We start from the raw sequence: 15,924 nt of genomic DNA on the forward strand, positions 1-15,924 counted from the left end.
CTGGGAACTTCATATGCAGCCCAACATGTAGCCCCTCGCCTGCCCTATCCGTTTCTGTGTCGTTCCCATCACTTTCTTGAATTGCCCCGATTTTCACAAATGAAAACCTTAGCGAGCATCGTCGATATACAAAAATGCTCGAGTCGCCCATTGACTTCAATGGGGTTCGTTACTCGAAACGAACCCTCGAGCATCGCGAAAATTTCGTCTCGAGTAACGAGCACCCGAGCATTTTGGTGCTCGCTCATCTCTAGTTGTTATATATTATACTGCTGAGGTAACATGAAAGCTGCGCTGCGATTGGTTGTTATATATTATACTACTGAGGTAACATAAAAAAGCTGCGCTGTGATTGGTTGTTATCTAGATATATAAAAACGAATATATGTATGTCTGTCTGTCTTCGCAGCAACGCGCGACGGGTAAGCTAGTCAATTCATAAATATTTTACATCCGCGCTGAAGTCACGCACATTGGGGGAGCTTTACTAAGTCTGATACACCAGAATTCTGGCTGAATGTATACCAAAAACTGACTTACATGCCTTGTCCCACATTCACCATGCATTCCAGAAACTTATGTCTTTCACTTGGTAAAGGGGTAAGACTTTGCAGCGAAATTGGAGTGGCCTAAATGAGACAAAGTGCACCAAAATGCTGGAGAAGAATTTTGGCACAAACTAACTCATCCAGTAGACGATACAAATATTGGCAAAAGTATCTAAAGGTTCCCCAAATGCATGAGACTGTGATAGATTTGGCACATTTTTAGCCTGCCTGGTGTAATTTTACACTATGAGGCCATTCTTGCAACGGCTTTATCCTGTGTATTAAAACTCCACTTTTTCAAGTCATTAGCGACCAGTTTTTTTCCCTTATTGCATAAGTTATTGCACTTGACCATACCCACGTATGGCATTCTGACAAGATGTTTCCTTCTGAGGTTACCCTGAGTGCAGGAATTTTTTCTTTCTTCACACTGTTATAAAGGAAAGTATGTAATAGGGAGGCATTTTTCTGCACTGGAGTAGGTGTAAAACCCATGAGATGTGTCTAGCTTGCCAGAGTAGGGGAGGAGAAGGGCAAGCACCCACTCCATCCATGCAGGATATGAGAAATTTTCCCACATGACTCCCAGTCTGGGGACGAGACACACAAATATTAATCCCATGGAAGTCATAAAATGGTATACATTCAAATGTTCTTTGTTTAACCCCTTCCCGCTCCAGGGTGTAAGCTTACATCCTTGCAGCAGGGTACTTCCCGCAACAGGGCGTGAACTTACGTCCTGGGGATAGAGCGAGATCACATATGATCTCGCGCTATCCCCCAGCGGGAGCCGGCTGTCAGTCAGCCGGCCTCCCGCTGCAGCAGCAGGGGTGCATCGGAGATGCCCCCGCCCCCCGCTGTTAACCCCTTCCCTGCCATGATCTATGTAGATCGCGGGATGGGAAGGGTTCACAGAGGGAGTGCGCTCCCTCTGTGAAGTTGTCAGGCTCTCGCGATATAATCACAGAGAACCCGGCCTGTTGCCATAGCAACAGGAGGCCAGACATGGCGTCTTCTGTTGCCAGTGCCTGAGATCGCTGTACAAGTGATAAGGCATGGCAGGGCAGTAGCCCTGACATGCCTTATCACAGCGATCACCAGGGCAGTGTTGTAAGTCCCCCAGGGGGACACAAATTGTGTTAAAAAAAAGATTAAAAAAATAAATTAAAAAAAGGAGAAAAAACGTTTTTTATGCTTTTTCTCATATTAGCATAAAAAAGGTTAAAAAAAAATTAAAAGCCCACATATTTGGTATTGTCACGTCCGTAATGATGCATACAATAAGCTGCACATGCTTTTGACTGTGCACGGAAAAAAGCATTTAAAAAAATGCTAAAAAACTGAGGCAAAATGCTAATTTTTAGCATTTTGCCTCCCTAAAAACGCAATAAAAGTGATCAAAAAAGCTGTATGTACCCCAAAGTGGTACCAATAAAAACTACAGCTCGTCTCGCAAAAAATAAGCCCTCATAGAGAACCGTACATAAAACAATAAAAAAGTTACAGGTCTTTGAATTCAGCGGGTTAGAAAAAAAAAAGGATTTCCAAAAAAGGGATTTTTATTGCAGAAAAGTGGAAAAACCTAAAAAAATTTAAGAATTTTGGTATCGTTGTAACCGTACTGATATACAGAAAAAATGGATTGTATCATTTATGCTGCATGATTAACGCTGTTAAAAAAAATGGCAGAATTGATTGTTTTCTCTCCCTGTTATCATAAAAAAAATAATTAAAGTTTTACAATATAGTCTATGTACCCAAAAATGGTACCGATAAAAACTACAGCTCGCCACGCAAAAAATAAGCCCTTATACGGCAGCAGTGACGGGAAAATAAAAAAGTTATGACTTTTGAAAAATGGAGAAGAAAATCCACTAAAAATTGTTGCGTTCTTAAGCCCAAAATAGGCCGTGTCATTAGGGGTTAAAGGGGTTGTCCCGCGCCGAAACGGTTTTTTTTTTTTTTTAAACCCCCCCCCCCGTTCGGCGCGAGACAACCCCGATGCAGGGGTTAAAAAAACCACCCGCACAGCGCTTACCTGAATCCCGGCGGTCCGGTGTCTTCATACTCACCTGCTGAAGATGGCCGCCGGGATCCTCTGTCTTCATGGACCGCAGGGCTTCTGTGCGGTCCATTGCCGATTCCAGCCTCCTGATTGGCTGGAATCGGCACGTGACGGGGCGGAGCTACACGGAGCTACACGGAGCCCCATTCAGAAAAGAAGAAGACCCGGACTGCGCAAGCGCGGCTAATTTGGCCATCGGAGGGCGAAAATTAGTCGGCTCCATGGAGACGAGGACGCCAGCAACGGAGCAGGTAAGTATAAAACTTTTTATAACTTCTGTATGGCTCATAATTAATGCACAATGTACATTACAAAGTGCATTATTATGGCCATGCAGAAGTGTATAGACCCACTTGCTGCCTCGGGACAACCCCTTTAAGGTTGCTGTGTGGTTGACTCCGTGATTGAAAGTGAGTGGGACATTGTGCAGTCAGTAAGTGGCTACACAGACAGGACTTGTTTTATTATCCTGAACTGATTGTGTGAAGTATTTTTACTGTGAAGACAATAACATTGAGACCAGGAGTGAATTTCTTTGTGTGCCAACCATCTTACCCCAGAGGTGGCAATTCCATGAGTGAAATTAACTCCCAAGTTGTCATTAGATGGATATGTGTGTATATATTATATATAGTGACCCAGAGTTAGTGGGGTCCTTTATAATGCTCTATGTCTGTCTTGTGTCACTGTCTTGTTTGTGGTGTGCATTTAAATTCATGTGTATTGGCTGTATGCAGGACTGAAAGGGTTAATGACTGGACATGTCTCAAAATGTACCCTTTTGTCCTGCGTTCAGTATAAAATAAGAGTCGCATGTCTATGTGAGAGAGAATGAGAATCAGCATCAAAGGAGAGGATCAGGAGACAAAGAAGAGTCCGAGAGGAGGTCTGCTGCTCTCACCCGGGCCTAGCCCTGCAAAGAGACTACTTATGACTTCCATTGGGAGAGAGCATGAACACCCGGACATGATGGAAACACATGGGTATATAGCACAGTTACTGCATGCATCCGGAGGAAGGGAAAACCCATACTAAGTGAGAGGAACGTGAGTGTATGACAGGAGAGAGAGAGAGAATTGGCCGGGAGGGAAATCTTACAGATAACTTAAACTGTGGATTATACAAATACCCTGAGAATCTTCCCTATAATTTGCTTCTGTACAAGACTGTTTATTTGGTTATAATTTCAGAAGTTTAAGTAAATAAACAGAATCGACCGCTCCCCATTCTCTTTCAAAAAACATCCTGTATGTGGACTACTTTACTACATGCAAGAAATCTGCTGCAGAGGACAGAAGAGTGGCATCATGTGTGACAATTGAACTACAGGCAGGCTCCGGATACTCTCTCTATGATCTCCCCTAGCAGTGCCGAGGTCAGGTCCTGAGCTACCCCCAGAGGGAAGATGGTAGAGCCCTGTGACAGGGCCTTTCTGTACGCCGCTGTCTCCTCGGCTGTGGGCGCGCTCCTCGGATGCTGCATATATATATGAGTATGAGCTGAGAAAGTATGATACAGTTCCATCATGGCAGTTCGACAGGGTAGGAGACAGGTAGGCTACAAACTCTGCCTTAAAGGGGTTGTCCCGCGCCGAAACGGTTTTTTTTTTTTTTTCAACCCCCCCCCCCTGTTCGGCGCGAGACAACCCCGATGCAGGGACGTACAGAAAGCTTACCGGAGCGCTTACCTTAATCCCCGCGCTCTGGTGACTTCTATATTTACCTGTGAAGATGGCCGCCGGAATCCTCTTCCTCCGTGGACCGCAGCTCTTCTGTGCGGTCCATTGCCGATTCCAGCCTCCTGATTGGCTGGAATCGGCACGTGACGGGGCGGAGCTACACGGAGCCTGCATTCTGCACGAGCGGCTCCATTGAAGAGAGCAGAAGACCCGGACTGCGCAAGCGCGGCTAATTTGGCCATCGGAGGGCGAAAATTAGTCGGCACCATGGAGACGAGGACGCCAGCAACGGAGCAGGTAAGTAAAAAACTTTTTTTAACTTCTGTATGGCTCATAATTAATGCACAATGTATATTACAAAGTGCATTAATATGGCCATACAGAAGTGTATAGACCCACTTGCTGCCGCGGGAGAACCCCTTTAATGCTTTACACTTAAAAGCTATCGCTAATGCTGTCACCTCTGTTCTCATTCTTGCTCTCAGTTTCAGAACTTCTTTCAAGTGCCAACCTCTGGGGCACTCTATTCACATTAGCCCCTCTCTCCTGTCCTCCCCTATGCACAGCTCGCATGCACTCTTTACCTTCTTGCTTAGCCTCAAACCCCCTAGTGCAACAAAAATAACAGTCATCCTCATAAATCTCCTAACCATCTGCTAACCCTCACTATTCTGCTGCTACTAGCTGCTGGGGATATCTCTCCCAATCCTGGCCCACCCTCCACTGCTCCTAGCTATTACCCCCTACCGGGCTCACTGATAAAATCCCCAAGCCCAACTGCTAGCCCATGCATACCCTCCCCTGACTCCTTTAAATGTGCACTCTGGAACTGCCAGTCAGCATGTAATAAACTCCCCACCATCCACGACTTTTTTACTGCTAAATCTTTAAATCTGCTAGCTCTCACAGAAACGTGGATCCAGCAGTCTGACACGGCCTCCCCTGCTGCACTGTCCTACAATGCCTGCAGTTCTCCCATATCCCGAGACCAGATTACAGGCGTGGCGGAGGAGTAGGTGCTGTTCTCTCCCCGAAATGCACCTACCAGGTCATCCCCCCTGTACCCTCACTCACTTTTCCATCATTTGAAGTACATATGCTACGGCTTTTCCGCCCGCTGTCCATGCGAGTACCAGTTATCTATCGCCCCCCAGGTGCTCCTCACCTGTTTTTGGACCACTTTGCTGCCTGGCTCCCCCACTTCCTATCCTGTGAAATTCCAACCCTCATCTTAGGTGATTTTAACATCCCCACTAATGACCCCAACTCCCCATCTGCCTCTCAGCTTCTTTCACTCACCTCCTCACTTGGTCTCTCTCAACTCACGGCCTCTCCCACTCACAGGGATGGCAATACTCTGGATCTGGTCTTCCTCCGGCTCTGCTCTGCTGCCAACTTCACTAACTCCCCTCTCCCGCTCTCGGATCATAATCTCCTCTCTTTCTCTGTCACGCTCCCTAAACATCTCTCCAGACCCACCTACCTACAGTACCTACAGGAACCTTAAGGCCATTCACACCCAGAACTTTGCTGAATCCCTACAGTCCTCTCTGTCCCCCATCTCTCTCCTCACCTGCCCCAACCTGGCTGCCGCTCACTACAACACCGCTCTCAAACATGCCCTGGATGAAGCGGCGCCCCCCAGGACCCGAGCCATCCGATGTAGACCACGGCAACCCTGGCTCACGCCTCAAAAACGCTTCATCCGGCGGTGCTCTAGAAGTGCTGAACGGCTGTGGAGGAAATCGCAAACGTCCGCAGACTTCCTCCACTACAAATTCATGCTCAGATCCTACAACCTTGCCCTCCACCATGCCAAACAAGTCTATTTCACCTCTCTAGTCTCCTCACTATCCCACAACCCTAAACGGCTCTGATACTTTTCACTCCCTTCTCAGCCCTAAACCACAGCCCCCGGTGACGGATCTCAGTGCTGAAGACCTGGCTGCTTACTTCAAAAAGAAAATTGATGACATCCGTCAGGAAATAACTTCCCAACCACAGACTAGCCCTGACCCTAGTCTTGTCAGCACTGCATCTAGCTTCTGCTCACTGTCTGTACTTAGACCAGCGACAGAGGAAGAAGTCTCCAAATTGCTCTTCTCTGCTCGCCCCACCACCTGCGCTAGCGACCCCCTCCCCTCACACCTCCTCCGTTCCTTCTCCCCAGTGGTCATCTCCCATCTCACCACTATATTCAACCTCTCTCTGACCTCTGGCATCTTTCCCTCTTCTTTCAAACACGCCATCATATCCCCACTGCTAAAGAAGCCGACTCTGGACGCGACTGATGCTGCCAACTACCGACCCATCTCAAACCTCCACTTCATCTCCAAACTACTAGAACGGCTGGTTTACTTCCGCCTTGTAAGCTACCTATCAGAGCACTCTCTCCTAGACCCCCTACAGTCTGGCTTTCGACCTCAACACTCGACAGAAACTGCCCTTACAAGGGTATCCAATGACCTACTGACAGCCAAATCGAGGGACGATTACTCCCTACTGATCATCCTCGACCTCTCCGCAGCATTTGACACTGTTGACCACAAACTCCTCCTCAGTATGCTACGCTCCATTGGCCTAAAGGATACTGCCCTCTCCTGGTTCTCTTCCTACCTATCTGACCGCTCTTTCAGTGTCTCCTTTGCTGGCTCTACCTCCCCTCCTCTTCCCCTTGCTGTTGGCGTCCCCCAGGGCTCTGTCCTCGGCCCCCTTCTTTTCTCTATCTACACAGCCCCTATTGGACAAACCATCAGGAGATTTGGCCTCCAATACCACCTGTATGCTGATGACACCCAGCTATACACCTCTTCCCATGACATCTCTGCACCTTTACTCCAAAACATCACTAACTGTCCGCTATCTCTAACACCATGTCCTCTCTCTACCTAAAACTAAACCTCTCTAAAACTGACCTGCTGGTATTTCCACCCTCCACTAACCGACCTCCTCCTGACATCTCCATCTCAGTGTGTGGCGCCACCATAACTCCTAGACAACATGCCCGCTGCCTTGGAGTCATATTTGATTCTGATCTCTCTTTTACCCCCTACATCCAATCTCTGGCCCGAACACGTCAGCTGCACCTCAAGAACATCACAAGAATCCGCTCTTTTCTCACTGTGGACACGCTAAAAACGCTTACTGTTGCCCTCATCCACTCCCGGCTCGATTATTGCAACTCGTTGCTGATCGGCCTCCCCTGCACCAGACTCTACCCTCTCCAATCCATCCTGAATGCGGCAGCCAGGCTCATCTTCCTGTCCAGCCGCTACTCGGATGCCTCTGCCCTGTGCCAGTCACTGCACTGGCTGCCCGTTAAATACAGAATTCAATTTAAACTCGCCACCTTCATCCACAAAGCCCTCCACAGTGCAGCACCCCCCTATATCGCCTCCCTCATCTCAATCCATCAACCAGCCCGGGCTCTCCGCTCTGCTAACGAAACCAGATTGAGCACCCCTTTAATTCGAACTTCTCATTCCGGCCTCCAAGACTTCTCCAGAGCAGCACCGGTCCTCTGGAACGCACTACCAAAGGCTACCCGGGCAATCCAGGACTCACAGAACTTCAGGCATGCTCTAAAAACGCACCTCTTCAGGGAGGCATACCGAATTCCCTAAACAAACCCCTCTGTACTCCGCCTGATAACATGCTCCCTGACCTACTTACTGCAATCCCTGCTAGCCATCATAAACCGCTCCTGCAGTCATACTGTTTCTGGCGTCACACGGCTCAATGTCTGACCATTGTCTATGTGTATAGCATCCCTCACTCTCCACCCCACCATACCGTGCACATCTCCACCTCGCCATACTGTGCACATCTCCAGCCCCTTTACCTTCTGTATCACCCCATTACTTGTAGTATGTAAGCTCGTTGGAGCAGGACCCTCACCCCTATTGTTTCCATCAGCTGATTACTATGTAACCGTGGTTCTGTAATGTTTGTACTTTTGTCTTTCTGTATCCCCCCTGTCTATGTAAGCGCTGCGGAATATGTTGGCGCTATACAAATAAAGTTTATTATTATATATATAAATATATATATATATATAATAGTGGATAGTGTAATGCTATCATTTATAGACTTCTAACATCGTAAGCAAAATGGTAACATTATTCTAATTGGAATCTGGACCAATAAATTTACATCTTCCATAGGTTGTACATGTTTTATATTAGGTACAAAGAATCGTGCTAAAACACCAATCTTGCGCAGGAAGAATGAAGAAAGTCCAACGTTGGGTTAAAAGCTTCCAGTCTTTATTAAACGATCCAGGCAGACATAAAGAAAGGTCATGTGCCAATATTATTTAAATAGAGCAATTCATTTCTGCATATAAAAAAATAATAATAATCACACCTCATTCTCAATTTGACAAGCTTAAAGCATGCTAACCGTGCTGCCCTGGGCTCTTAACCCTTACCTGGAACATGGGCTACTTTTTTCTAGTGAATCTTTAAGTTCATGGAGAGATGTCTTGAGCACATAACCTCATTAATGATGTCCATATGCCCTAATATATCACCTAGTCAATATTTCAAACCCCTTTAAATAGCAGTGAATACTATCTTACCTGAACATATCACACCTGCATCCTCTTTATGACCACAGTCATGTTTACCATACTGGTTTGCTGGACAGTCCTGGATGTGTGTTTCATTCCCTCCACATTCCACATTGTCCAGCCAGATCTCCCCAGTTCCTCTTCCATGATAGCCTCCAGTTGTAGCTCTGACACCATAACCACAGCCCAGCTGCTTACAGACCACATCTGCATCTGCTTTATTCCAGGAGTCATCACAGATTGTCCCCCAACTTCCATCATGATAAATCTCCACTCTGCCCGCACATCGGCCGGGACCATCTACCAGCCTCAGCTGGTTACTTTCTGTATTAGAAGAGACTCACAGATATAACACACCATGTAATATGTTTAGTATTAAATAATCTCTACTTGTGCTACATAGAAGTTACTATACCTGAGCAGATAATTTCTATCTCCTTTTCCTGTCCCGTCCATGTATTTTTATCAGATGATCCAGTAACAGAACAATCTGCCAGTTGGGTCTCATTTCCTTGACAATTACCACTGAGGTACACATGACCACTGACTGTTGTTGGAGGTATGATAGTAAATTGCCCAATGGCATGACCACAACGTAATTCTCTGCACACAACTTGGGTCTCATTAATGCCCCATTGATCACCGACAGCTCTGTTCCATGTATTATTGGGGAGAATCTCCAGTCTTCCTGCACAGTGATCCTCTCCACCCATCAGCCTCACTGTCTCCTCTTTCCCTGTGGTTATATAATCTCATTATTTAACATAATTCATTCTAATAGTTTCATAGATTCAACCATAAGAAATCAGAAGTGACTAAACTAAGAATGATTGCAGATTTATTTATTTTACTTTTTCCAGAGAAATATAAATGTACAGTATAAGCCAACCGTAGATATGGAGGAGGGCTTCAACCATTAAAAAAAAACTTTATTGATAAAAACACATACATCTACCAGGTAAACGCTGAACGTTGGCAAAGGCCAATGTCTGGCCGAAACGCGTTCAGCGTTTACCTGGTAGATGTATGTGTTTTAATTAGAGATGAGCGAGCACCAAAATGCTCGGGTGCTCGTTACTCGAGTCGAACTTTCCGCGATGCTCGAGGGTTCGTTTCGAGTAACGAACCCTATTGAAGTCAATGGGCGACTCGAGCATTTTTGTATATCGCCGATGCTCGCTAAGGTTTTCATTTGTGAAAATCTGGGAAATTCATGAACGTGATGGGAACGACACAGAAACGGATAGGGCAGGCGAGGGGCTACAAGTTGGGCTGCATCTCAAGTTCCCAGGTCCCACTATTAAGCCACAATAGCGGCAAAAGTGCCCCCTCCCAACAATTTTTACTTCTGAAAAACCCTCATTAGCAAGGCATACCTTAGCTAAGCACCACACTACCTCCAACAAAGCACAATCACTGCCTGCATGACACTCCGCTGCCACATCTCCTGGGTTACATGCTGCCCAACCCCCCTGCACGACCCAGTGTCCACAGCGCACACAAAAGTGTCCCTGCGCAGCCTTTAGCTGCCCTCATGCCACACGCTGGCCTCATAGCCACACCACCCTCATGTCTATTTATAAGTGCATCTGCCATGAGGAGGAACCACAGGCACACACTGCAGAGGGTTGGCAGGGCCAGGCAGCGACCCTCTTTAAAAGGGGCGGGGCGATAGCCCACAATGCTGTACAGAAGCAATGAGAAATCCAATCCAGTGCCTCCTCCACCAGGAGCTGCACACGTGGGCATAGCAATGGGGAACCTATGTGTCACACACTATTCATTCTGTCAAGGTGTCGCATAGCTCAATCCACACTGCAAGGGGAAAGCCGTCAGTGCTCTGCCCCCTACTCAGTCAGTGCCTTTGTGCCAGACAGGTCAAACACCGCAATGGGAACTAAGTTTGCACCAACAGCATAGGTGGGTCCTAGGAAACCCAAGACATGAACAAAAATTAGATCTGAGCGGCCAAACATGGCAGACTTGCACAGCGCCCACGGCATAGGCCTCGGCCCACAGATTCAGCAATCCTAGGCTGGAAGCGGACTTTCACTGCACCCAGGACATAGGCCTCTGCACAAACCCTCAGCAATCGCAGGTCTACAGCGGACTCCTATGCTAGTGTAGCTGTGCACGTCTCATTAGCGCTGTATTGCTCCTGTAGTTTGTCCCAATGCAGTGCCCCGGATAGTAGAGCTAACGTCAGATTAAATACAGGTGGGCTTCGGCCCACACTGCATGCCCCAGTCAGACTGGGGTTCCTTAGAAGTAGACACAGGCAGGTACAACTCCGTGTGGACCGACAGCATGGGTGGCTCCCTGGAACCCACCGGCGTTACATAAATAAATCCCATTGCATTGCCCAGCACGGCTGAGGTAATGTCAGATTAAACGCAGGTGGGCTTCGGCCCACACTGCATGCCCCAGTCTGACCGGGGTTTTTAATACATAGACACTGGCAGGTACAAATCCGTAATGTGAAGTCCCTGTTGACTCACAGCATGGGTGGCTCCCTGGAACCCATCGGCAGTACATAAATGTATCCCACTGCAGTGCCCTGCTCAGCAGAGCTAACGTCACATATAATACAGGTGGGCTTTGGCCCACAGTGCATGCCCCAGTCAGACTGGTAATATGTACCTTAACAGTAACCGCGTTGGTGGGAATGTGGTCGCGATTGCGGACCTAGTAGCGCGGTTTTATTTAGTTGGAATGTGGCCAGGATTAAGTGGGCCGTGGTGGGGGGATGGTGGGGGGACTCTTTTGTTGTGTCATTAAAGGTGAAATTCTTGGACTGCCACCAGATGGACCAATGCAAAGGTATTTGCCAAGAATGTTTTTATTGTTGGAGGAGGAGGGGGATGTTTTTGAGGCACTACGTGTCCTCTCCACGTGTCCGTGGTTATAAGCACCTTAACAGTAACCGCGTTGGTGGGAAATGGCCTCGCCGTCATCATGTCTTTGGGAAGCCTCCGTTTCCACACCCCAGTGACATAGCATTAGCAGCGGTATAGGCAGAGCCCAGAATTAGTAACATTTCAGCGGTAGCATTAGAGACAGGCCCCAGTAACATATCACTAGCAGCAGTATAGGGGGAGCACAGTATTAGTTCCATTTCAGTAGTAGTAACAGTCAAGACAGGCCCCAGTAACATATCACTAGCAGCAGTATAGGGGGAGCACAGTATTAGTTCCATTTCAGTAGTAGTAGCAGTCAAGACAGGCCACAGCAACATTCCCGTTGCAGCAGTTTAGGGAGATAACAGTCTCTTTCACATTTCAGTAGTTGCAGTATAGACAAGGCCCCAGTTACATTTATGTAGCAAAAGTGTAGGCCAACCCCACACACCTTGCTGTACCATGAGTGCAGGCGAAGCCCATAAAAATTACTTGGATTACACTATAGGCGAGGGCCCAAAAAATTGGTGTACCAACAGTACTAATGTACCTCAGAAAAATTGCCCATGCCCAACCAAGAGGGCAGGTGAAACCCATTAATCGCTTTGGTTAATGTGGCTTAATTGGTAACTAGGCCTGGAGGCAGCCCAGTTAAAATAAAAATTGGTTGAGGTGAAAGTTTCAACGCTTTAATGAGAATTGAAACGTATAAACATTGTTTACAAAAGTAATATGACTTAGCCTTGTGGGCCTAAGAAAAATTGCCCGTTCGGCGTGATTACATGAGGTTTCAGGAGGAGGAGCAGGAGGAGGAGGAATGAATATAATACACAGATTGATGAAGCTAAAAGGTCCCCGTTTTTTATGGTGATAGAGAACGATGCTTCCATCCGTGGGTGCAGCCTACGTATTGTTTAGGTATCGCTGCTGTCCGCTGGTGGAGAAGAGAAGTCTGGGGAAATCCAGGCTTTGTTCATCTTGATGAGTGTAAGCCTGTCGGCACTGTCAGTTGACAGGCGGGTACGCTTATCCATGATGATTCCCCCAGCCGCACTAAACACCCTCTCTGACAAGACGCTAGCCGCAGGACAAGCAAGCACCTCCAGGGCATACAGCGCGAGTTCAGGCCACGTGTCCAGCTTCGAGACCCAGTAGTTGTACGGAGCAGAGGCGTCACGAAGGACGGTCGTACGATCGGCTACGTACTCCCTCACCATCCTTTTACAGTGCTCCCGCAGACTAAGCCTTGACTGGGGAGCGGTGACACAGTCTTGCTGGGGAGCCATAAAGCTGTCAAAGGCCTTGGAGAGTGTTCCCCTGCCTGCGCTGTATATGCTGCCTGATCTCCACGCCTCCCCTGCTACCTGGCCCTCGGAACTGCGCCTTCTGCCACTAGCGCTGTCGGATGGGAATTTTTCCATCAGTTTGTCTGCCAGGGTCCTGTGGTATAGCATCACTCTCGAACCCCTTTCCTCTTCGGGTATGAGAGTGGAAGGGTTCTCCTTATACCGTGGGTCAAGCAGTGGGTACACCCAGTAATCCATAGTGGCCAGAATGCGTGTAACGCGAGGGTCACGAGAAAGGCATCCTAACATGAAGTCAGCTATGTGTGCCAGGGTACCTATACGCAACACATGGCTGTCCTCACTAGAAAGATCACTTTCAGGATCCTCCTCCTCCTCTGGCCATACACGCTAAAAGGATGACAGGCAAGCAGCATGGAACCCTCAGCAGTGGGCCAAGCTGTCTCTTCCCCCTCCTCCTCATGCTCCTCCCCCTCCTCCTCCTCCTCCTCTAAAACGCGCTGAGATATAGACATGAGGGTGCTCTGACTATCCAGCGACATACTGTCTTCCCCCGCCTCCGTTTCTGAGCGCAAAGCGTCTGCCTTTATGCTTTGCAGGGAACTTCTCAAGAGGCATAGCAGAGGAATGGTGACGCTAATGATTGCAGCATCGCCGCTCACCATCTGGGTAGACTCCTCAAAGTTTCCAAGGACCTGGCAGATGTCTGCCAACCAGGCCCACTCTTCTGTAAAGAATTGAGGAGGCTGATTCCCACTACGCCGCCCATGTTGGAGTTGGTATTCCACTATAGCTCTACGCTGCTCATAGAGCCTGGCCAACATGTGGAGCGTAGAGTTCCACCATGTGGGCACGTCGCACAGCAGTCGGTGCACTGGCAGATTAAACCGATGTTGCAGAGTCCGCAGGGTGGCAGAGTCCATCTTGGACTTGCGGAAATGTGCGCTGACCCGGCGCACCTTTCCGAGCAGGTCTGACAAGCGTCGGTAGCTTTTCAGAAAGCGCTGAACCACCAAATTAAAGATGTGGGCCAGGCATGGCACGTGCATGAGGCTGCCGAGCTGCAAAGCCGCCACCAGGTTATGGCCGTTGTCACACACGACCATGCCCGGTTGGAGGCTCAGCGGCGAAAGCCAGCAGTCGGACTGCTCTGTCAGACCCTGCAGCAGTTCGTGGGCCGTGTGCCTCTTCTCTCCTAAGCTGAGTAGTTTCAGCACGGCCTGCTGACGCTTGGCAACCGCTGTGCTGCCACGCCGCGCGACACCGACTGTTGCCGACGTGCTGCTGCTGACACATCTTGATTGCGAGACAGAGGTTGCATAGGAGGAGGAGGAGGAGGGTGGTTTAGTGGAGGAAGTATACACTGCCGCAGATACCAGCACCGAGCTGGGGCTCGCAATTCTGGGGGTGCGTAGGATGTGAGCGGTCCCAGGCTCTGACTCGGTCCCAGCCTCCACTAAATTCACCCAATGTGCCGTCAGGGAGATATAGTGGCCCTGCCCACCTGTGCTTGTCCACGTGTCCGTTGTTAAGTGGACCTTGGCAGTAACCGCGTTGGTGAGGGCGCGTTCAATGTTGCGGGAGACGTGGTCGTGCAGAGCTGGGACGGCACTTTGGGAAAAGTAGTGGCAACTGGGAACCGAGTAGCGCGGGGCCGCCGCTGCCATAATGTTTTTGAAAGCCTCCATTTCCACAAGCCTATACGGCAGCATCTCCAGGCTGATCAATTTGGCTATGTGCACATTTAACGCTTGAGCGTGCGGGTGCGTGGCGGCGTACTTGCACTTGCGTTTCAACACTTGCGCTAGCGACGTCTGGACACTGTGCTGAGAGACATTGCTGGATGGGGCCGAGGACAGCGGAGGTAAGCGTGTGGGTGCAGGCTGGGAGACGGTCGTGCCTGTGTCCTGAGAGGGCGGTTGGATCTCAGTGGCAGGTTGGGGCACAGGGGGAGAGGCAGTGGTGCAAACCTAGGGCGGTGAACGGCCTTCGTCCCACCTTGTGGGGTGCTTGGCCATCATATGCCTGCGCATGCTGGTGGTGGTGGCTCCCCGGCTGATCTTGGCGTGACAAACCTTGCACACCACAGTTCTTCGGTCGTCTGCACTCTCAGTGAAAAACTGCACACCTTTGAGCACCTCGGCCTCTGCAGGGTGGCATGGCGCGAGGGGGCGCTTTGGGAAACAGTGCGTGGATTATTCGGTCTGGCCCTGCCTCTACCCCTGGCCACCGCACTGCCTCTTCCAACCTGCCCTGCTGCTGCACTTGCCCCCCCCTCTGAAGACCTGTCCTCAGTAGGCTTAGCAAACCAGGTGGGGTCAGTCACCTCATCGTCCAGCTGCTCTTCCTCCGAATCCTCTGTGCGCTCCTCCCTCGGACTTACTGCCCTTACTACTACCTCACTGATGGACAACTGTGTCTCATCGTCATCGTCCTCCTCACCCACTGAAACCTCTTGAGACAGTTGCCGGAAGTCCCCAGCCTCATCCCCTGGACCCCGGGAACTTTCCAAAGGTTGGGCATCGGTCACCACAAACTCCTCCGGTGGGAGAGGAACCATTGCTGCCCAATCTGGGCAGGGGCCCGAGAACAGTTCCTGGGAGTCTGCCTGCTCCTCAGAATGTGTCATTGTAATGGAGTGAGGAGGCTGGGAGGAAGGAGGAGCAGCAGCCAGAGGATTCAGAGTTGCAGCAGTGGACGGCGTAGTCGATAGATTGCTGGATGCTCTTTCTGCCATCCACGACAGGACCTGCTCACACTGCTCAGTTTCTAATAAAGGTCTACCGCGTGGACCCATTAATTGTGAGATGAATCTGGGGACCCCAGAAACTTGCCTCTCTCCTAATCCCGCAGCAGTCGGCT

At 49.2% G+C, this 15,924-nt stretch overlaps 1 protein-coding gene across 1 annotated transcript in view; it reads right to left on the minus strand.

Moving 5' to 3' along the window:
• The window catches only part of LOC136577417 (scavenger receptor cysteine-rich type 1 protein M130-like), a 334,056-nt gene that overhangs the window by 53,264 nt on the left and 264,868 nt on the right, over positions 1–15,924 (minus strand). The window contains exons 7-8 of the mRNA XM_066577312.1: positions 9,277–9,597; positions 8,871–9,185 (exon numbers count right to left, since the gene is read on the minus strand). Coding sequence (XP_066433409.1) covers positions 8,871–9,185; positions 9,277–9,597 — 636 coding nt within the window. The remainder of the gene's footprint in view (positions 1–8,870; positions 9,186–9,276; positions 9,598–15,924) is intronic.

This window comes from Eleutherodactylus coqui, chromosome 8, assembly GCF_035609145.1.
Source record: "Eleutherodactylus coqui strain aEleCoq1 chromosome 8, aEleCoq1.hap1, whole genome shotgun sequence".
Taxonomy (NCBI): Eukaryota; Metazoa; Chordata; class Amphibia; order Anura; family Eleutherodactylidae; genus Eleutherodactylus; species Eleutherodactylus coqui.